This window comes from Triticum aestivum, chromosome 2D (genome assembly GCF_018294505.1).
Source record: "Triticum aestivum cultivar Chinese Spring chromosome 2D, IWGSC CS RefSeq v2.1, whole genome shotgun sequence".
NCBI lineage: Eukaryota > Viridiplantae > Streptophyta > Magnoliopsida > Poales > Poaceae > Triticum > Triticum aestivum.
This window is the reverse complement of record NC_057799.1, coordinates 574,057,471-574,065,070: the sequence shown is the minus strand read 5'-3', so window position 1 is coordinate 574,065,070 and position 7,600 is coordinate 574,057,471. Positions and strand designations below refer to the sequence as shown.

The following is a 7,600-nucleotide window of genomic DNA, read 5'->3' as shown; positions in this document are numbered from 1 at the left end:
AGATTGCTATGATGAAACTTTGCATATTGTAATATGTATGGATCGATGGAACTATGTGCAACCTACTATGTATGTATGGATATATATGTGCTGGATATTTATTATGTTGGATATATATGTGCTGGCTCCTGTGATATATTTGCTGTGATATATTTCCTGTGATAATTGTTGGATATAAGAAAAACAGAATAAAAAGAGGCAGTGCAGGCTCTTTGCCGTCCGCCGCGGACGGCAAAGACACCTTTGCCATCGGTGGCAGACGGCAAAGGGGGCACGTGGCGCCCACCTGTGCTTCCTGAGAGATGGGCCATTTGGCAAATTTGCCTACCGTGGCGGACGGCAAAGCTAAGCTGATGGCAAAGACTTTGCCTTTGCCGTCCGCCGTGGCAGACGGCAAAAAACAGCGGGCGCTGACGCATTGCTGACGTCAACTGGCGGACGGCAAAGAGGCGCTCAAATTTGCCGTCCGCTGGCGGACGGCAAAGGCCGCCGTTAGCCACCTAACGGACTAACGCTGGCGGACGTCCAGTATTTTTGCCGTCCCTCCTCTTTGCCGTCCGCCGCTGTAGGCAAAGGACTCTTTGCCGTCCGCCATAAAAAGCAGACGGCAAAGGACCTGTTTACCGTAGCCTACTTTGCCGAAGCCTTTTGCCGTCCGCGGCTAACGGCAAAGGTCTTTGCCGTCCGCCGTTCGAGCCTTTGCCGTCCGCCGTGGCAGACGGCAAAATAGCTGTTTCCTGTAGTGTTGTGTTCTTTGCACGTGCTATTTCTACTTGTTTCACCTGCTTTGTTGTGTTCTTTGCATTGATCCTTCTCGCTTTTCGTGCGTGTTTTGTGTTTTTGTGTCTTAGGTGGTGGTTCCGGTGCCCCTGCTCGCCGTTCCAATCCCAGCCGTGACACTAGCTCCAAGCGCCTGCGCAATCAAGACGAAGCTCCAGAGGGCTCCAATGCCCCCAAGCGCAATGTCAAGACCACTGCTAGCAAGTACAAGGAACTCGCCAAGGGCATGGACGAGATACCCCTTCCTGAGTTTACCTCTCGAAGGAAGATCAACCCGTATGTGAATCCCCGTGCCAACTTCAGAGGGAATGACTTGTTTTGGACCAAGCAGCAGGCTCTCATTTATCTGGATGTGACCAAGGCCAAGCAGAACACCTATGTGGATGTGCACTGGATTGACATGCATCACATGAGGCAGGACAAGCACCGTACTTACTTTGGTTAGGCTCTAGACCTGGTGGAGCAGTTTGGCATTGAGCTTGTGATCTCTTTCCACCTGGACTATGACCCTGAGATTATTGCACAGTTCTTTGCATCGGTCCACTTCCATCCTGATGAGGAACACAATCTGACCTGGATGACCAATGGACGTCAGTTGACTGCTACCTGGAAGGACTTCATGGATTTGCTTCACGTACCTGATGAGGGGCTCAACACGCCCGTCGGTGTTCGCCCTCATGCCAACTCCGAGTCAGCTAACAAGAACAAGCTTCAGCAGTACTATGTTGAGAAGTTGCTTCCCAGTGGCAAGAAGACGTGGGTGCTGAACCCCTTTCTGGACATCATGTATCGCATCTTCCGCAACTCCCTCTTTCCTTGCATTGGTGACAAGGACAAGGTGCATGCCTATCTTGTGGATATGATGCTCCTTTGTGAGGAGGCGCGCGTATCTCAGTCGCAACCACTTGATGTCTCACATATCATGTGGTGTGAGCTTCGGTTCGCGGTGTTCAACCGCAAGGTACCCATCCATGGACCGTACTTGTTTCTGTTGATCTCGAAGACTTGGGAGAAGCTGTTTCCCGGTGATGAGTTTCTTGTTCCGGACTGGACTCGTCATGAGCCCATCAGGCTCCGTGTCAAGCCCCAGTGGGCAAACACTACTACTCGTGCTGAGGCGGCGGCTGCTAAGATGGTTGTTGATGGGGAGGAGAGTGAGCCGGAGGATGCAGATGAGGACCGCTCTGCTGGGTATGCCCCTCCCTCTACTGAGCCCTCTTGGGCTAAGAAGCTGAAGGCCAAGATGAAGACCCTGTTCTGCATGCAGGCAAAGGGTCAGTACCAGACTCATGTTGCCTCCAAGGAGAGTCGCCGCTGCGACAAGAAGATCATGAGGGTTTTTGGAGAGGAAGTTTCCGGCGGCTCTGAGGAGCACATCACTCCAGAGGCAGAGTGGATGGCAAAACAAGGCTTCAAGTGCACTGATTCTGAGGAGGACAACGAGGAGACCGTCCCCGCTGCCGAGTCTGACGAGGAACGTGCGAGTGATTACTCCGATTGAGCCACCACTTGTGTTGTAGGTGCCCTCTCTGCCTTTTTGGCGTCTCGATACCAAAGGGGGAGAGAGTGTAGGGATTTGCGAGTCTTGTGTCGTGCTTGTGTTTGCGTTGCTTGCGTTTGTTTCGTTGAACCTTGTTTGCTTTGGTTTGGTTTGCGCTCGTGAGACTTATCTATCATATGGTGTAAGACATATGCACTCTATCGCATCTTATTGAGCTTATGATATCTTGTGCTATTTATATTATGCTCCTATTTACTATCTTGCTTAGTGTTAGCCTTTTTTGTTGCAAGATATGCATTGTCTATAAAATATAGGGGAAGTGTTGATCCTAGTATGTGTGTCGTGCAGTCCAAAGCACTTATCTAGTGTGCACACATCTAGGGGGAGCCCATCTATATTTTAGAGATGTGGGGTTTGCTTATGGTATATATTTTTCCCTTTGTGCAAATCTCGTATTGTCATCAATCCACCAAAAAGGGGGAGATTGCAAGGGCATATTTATCCCTAAGGTGTTTTGGTGATTGATGACAATGCTTTTGCGGACTAATCGTGTGCCTTGAGTATTTCAGACATTTCATCACTAGGCACAAGATGGTTTGGTGCCCCTCGAAGATTATTGAAGACGGTGTTTTTCTACGTTTCTTTTCGGTGGATTTGAGTCGTAGGAAAGCCGTACTATTAAGAGAGGGTCCGCTTTGGAAAGGTTTGGGTGGAATCATCACGTACACGTTTACTCCTTTTGCACCGCCTTTCCCTTCACTTTGGAGCATCCTCCGTTTTCTTCATATATATGCAAAGAGAAGGATTCCTAGTGTTGCTGTTCTGGGGCATGCGGTAGTACTGCTCTACGGAGCGGTAGTACCGCAGGCACCTGCGGTAACCGCACGCCCTTGCGGTAGTACCGCTCCTATGGAGCTGTAGTACAGCGGCCTCAGACCAGACTCGGCTGCTCGTGCGGCTGTAGGTGCGGATGTAATTTTTTACATCCGCACCCTACGCGGTAGTACCGCCCCATGCGCGCGGTAGTACCGTGAGTCCTGGCCTGGCACAGCAACATGAGCGGAAGTAGGGGCGGATGTAAAAAATTTACATCCGCTCCGTGCGCGGTAGTACCGCATGCCAAGTGCGGTAGTACCGTGTCGGATTTTTGCATGATTTGATATTCAGCGGAAGTTGGCACGGATGTATTTTTATTTATCCGCGCCCTTCCCGGGCTAGTCCAATCCTGCCTTGCGGTAGTACCGCAAGGGGGAGCGGTAGTACCGCGCCAGCGGCAGTACCGCCCCGAGCCTTTGAGCTACAGGCCTGGGCTAGCTCCTGCCGTAGCAGCGGTAGTACCGCGGTCCGCCGCGGTAGTACCGTGAGCTCTTGCGGTAGTATCACTTGTCTGGTGCGGTAGTACCGCAGGTCGTGGGCTGGTTTAGTGGATAACGGTTGGATTTGTCTCTTCACTATATAAGGGGTGTCTTCTTCCTCTAGTTGACCACCTCTGCCAACCCTAAGCTCCATTGTTGCTCCAAGCTCCATTTTCGCCCGATCTCTCTCCCTAGCCAATCAAACTTGTTGATTTTCTAGGGATTGGTTGAGAAGGCTTCAATCTACACTTCCACCCAGAGAAATTTGATTCCCCCCACTAATCCCTTGCGGATCTTGTTACTCTTGGGTGTTTGAGCACCCTAGACGGTTGAGGTCACCGCGGAGCCATAGTCCATTGTGGTGAAGCTTCGTGGTGTCGTTGGGAGCCTCCAATTAAGTTGTGGAGATTGCCCCAACCTTATTTGTAAAGGTCCGGTTGCCGCCTCCAAGGGCGCCAATAGTGGAATCACGGCATCTCGCATTGTGTGAGGGCGTGAGGAGAATACGGTGGCCCTAGTGGCTTCTTGGGGAGCATTGTGCCTCCACACCGCTCCAACGGAGACGTACTTCCCCTAAAAGGAAGGAACTTCGGTAACACATCCTCGTCTTCACCGGCTCCGCTCTTGGTTATCTCGTGCCTTTACTTGTGCAAGCTTATTTGTGTTATATCCCTTGCTTGCTTGTGTGCTTGTTGTTGCCGCATCATATAGGTTGCTCACCTAGTTGCATATCTAGACAACCTACTTTGATGCAAAGTTTAATTTGGTAAAGAAAAGCTAAAAATTGTTAGTTGCCTATTCACCCCCCCCCCCCTCTAGTCAACTATATCGATTCTTTCACTTGTTGATATGGCACGACAGATGAGTTGGCATGTGTGTATGTCAAGATGAATAGAGTAGTTGGATGACTCCCTCCCACGCGTTGCTGCGGCAGCTTTGTTAAAAAATGCGCAAGTAGTTGCTAAAAAAACTAAATATAATGAAAAGAAATATAAGCTTAAAAATCTATAAAAGAAAGTGTCTAAGAATAGAACAAAGTTTTTTGAATTACAATTAAAAATATCATTTCGAACAAAATTGTGAAGGATGACTAATATGAATACTGCTCTAAGGGTGTTCTGGCAGCTGTAAAATACTACTCTAAGATATGAATCCAATAGACAACTGTTCTTCCTCAAATTCACAGATATTCAATTTAGAAGGTTTGACTATTAGAGGAAATCTTCTATTAGACATAGGCGTGGGAGGTCTGTGCCTCCTCATGCTTACTTCAGGAATTTCCTCTTCCATATAATCTTCACAACTAACATGATGTTGTTGTGTTTGTGACTGAGGTTAGACAACATCTTGTTTGTATTTGCCATAATTGGGATGCCTATAGGGAACTTTGGGAGTATCATACGAATTCAACTCCTTCCCAATATGATCTCTTAGTTGAGCTGAACCAGCAGTAGGGGGAGGCTTGCTTTTAAGGAACTGTCAATGAAGAAGGCAGCTGTTTGGGCATTCCTGTTGTTGTACCTAGAGGAGTAGTTTTGTTGTGAACACCCCCCCCCCCCTCCTTGTGTTTACTGCTCGCCTGGTTTCTCATCATCATCCTCAGGTTCATGGTCCAATAGTAAACGCTTAAAATTAACATGTAATGCTTCTTTAATTAATATGAGACTTTTTAGATCATTGCTTTAGTTGTCTAAAAATCTTATATTAGTTTATTGAGGGAGTGTCTTTGAAAATTGTTTTGCATGGTAACAAATTTTGTTGGTTGTAGCTTGGAACTCCTGAAATTCCTTTGTATCCTCCACACGGTTTCTCTGCGAGGGTCTTGAGATCTAGCTCTAATGGTTCGAGTTCCAAATTAGTTCTTGTGATTCTATCACTTTCGTCATCTCAAATGAAGGGAAGACCGATTGAAGTTACCTTACTAAAGAACAAGGTTGGGGCGGAGGGTTTTGGTCGAGCTTCTCGTTCTCCCAAACCTCCAAGGTCTATTGATGCCGCCCGCAACCGGTGATGCACGATCAGCTATAAGGAGCTGGGATTTTATCACTAAAGAAATTTTCTTCAGCAACCAGTTCTGCACAACCAACTGCATCCGAATATTTGCCACTCTGTCCGCCACCCCGAAGCCTCGCACGCCGCCACCGGAACCCTGCTCTCGAAGATGGATTTTATAAGAGAACCTAGCGGCATCCCAAATCCAACCGCCTCCGAGAATCAATGGACTGCTCTAGATACCAACTGCCAGGAACTAGCTATCACTAACTAGAGTAACACAAGAAATTCAGCGATTCAGAGCAAGATTCACTCAGATCGCTAGGGTTTATATTGCAAGAAAGGGGAAGTAGGTACTATAGCACGCTATGACGGCTAGGGCTACAACCATATTAACCTCCGACGAAAGGAAAATGGTGTCTTTATAGCTATTACAGCTCGAGGAGCATGTGAAAAGCAAACAGAAAAGGAGACGATGTTGTCGGGCACTAAACAATGATGTGGAAGAGCTTGGGGAGCATCCGATCCAGGATCAATTGCCGACGGCGAATCCGAAGTGGGCGAACCGGTATACTGCGATGTGAGTCGTCCGATGAGAAATGAACCGTCACGCACGGCCTCAGGAGCGCGCGGTAAATTTTAGGCGAGAAGCTGACAGTAGGCAGGTGCGCAGCATAGATCAGATGCAACAGATATACGATCTCGCCGTCTCTGCTCGCCAATACCAGCCCCATCGAACCGAATGAAAGGAGGCCATTTCAGAAGAAAAAAAATGAATGAATGAAAAGAGGCCTGCCTCGTCGCGTCCATTATTAGAGGTGGGAAAAAACAACGTATCACATGCAGTTTGCAGCGCATCGTCCATTTGCACGGCGCTCCTGGACGGCCGGTGAGGGTGAGGAAGGTCCCGAAGCCCGGTTCCGACGGAGACGCCGCCAGACTATTTGGCGCGGGAAAGGAACGGACGAGGTTCCCCTGCTGCAGTATAAAACGAGGGGCCTCCCCTCCACCTCGATCACCACCCTCCCGTTCATTTCCACCTCCAATTCTCTCCTGGTGGTCGCGGCTTCCTCCTCGCCTTCGATCTCCTTCGCCTCGTGCCCGGCGGCCAGTCGGGCGGTCGTCTGAACCCTTTCTACTCGCGCGGGCTAGCTAGCTCGATGGCCATGGCGAACAACCCCACGGTGCGTGCACGTTATACTGTAAATCTCTGGTTCGGGCGGTACATACAATTGATCTGTGGTTGACGTGGTTGGTTCCGTGTCGTGTGTGTGGGCAAGAAATCCGGACACTACGCGCAGAACAAGGGCCGGTCGCTGCCCAAGTTCGGGGAGTGGGACGTGAAGAACCCGGCCACGGCCGACGGCTTCACCGTCATATTCCAGAGAGCCCGCGACGACAAGAAGACGACCACTGGCCCCGGGAGGCCGGGCATCCCGCCGGCCTTGAGGAACGCCGACGGCCGCTACGGCACCATCAAAACCGGCAACGGCTACCAGTACGCCAGGGTGGCGACACCCAAACGGTCCAAGGTACGTACGTGCTTGCGTTCTCTCCGCGCGCAACGGGCGTGCTTTGGTTTATCGCGTGCACTGACGCCACGAACTTTTGTCCGCAGAAGAAGAGCTGGTTCTCCTGCACCAGCTGCCGATTCTGATGCCGTAGCTGCTTGCCGTCGTTGGTGAGAGAGATCCGTTACTTCGCCGCGCCACGGCCAGAAGCACGTACTCGACGGGAGGCGACGGTGGGATTTTTGGCGATCGTGGTGGCTTTGTCCCTGCTCGGTCGCCGCATTTGACGTCCAGTACATCATCGACGAGTGATGTCACCGTTGATCTGTATGAATAATTTGTGTCGAATAAAAGGGGGGAAGTGAGTGACTAGTGAAGTAAAACGACCTGTAACTTGTTACCCTATTCTTTTGCAAATGTTCATGCTAATCATGTCATAAACACGAACTGTTCGCTGCATC

The 7,600-nt window shown here is 49.9% G+C and overlaps 1 protein-coding gene across 1 annotated transcript; it reads left to right on the top strand.

The window, feature by feature from the left end:
• The first annotated feature begins 6,641 nt into the window (after positions 1–6,641).
• On the top strand, positions 6,642–7,598 carry LOC123054606 (protein NOI4). The gene is made up of 3 exons (XM_044478411.1): positions 6,642–6,812; positions 6,909–7,160; positions 7,247–7,598. Exons 1-3 carry the CDS (start codon positions 6,789–6,791, stop codon positions 7,283–7,285), a joined length of 315 nt encoding a protein of 104 aa, XP_044334346.1. The 5' UTR covers positions 6,642–6,788; the 3' UTR covers positions 7,286–7,598.
• The last annotated feature ends 2 nt before the right edge of the window (positions 7,599–7,600 follow it).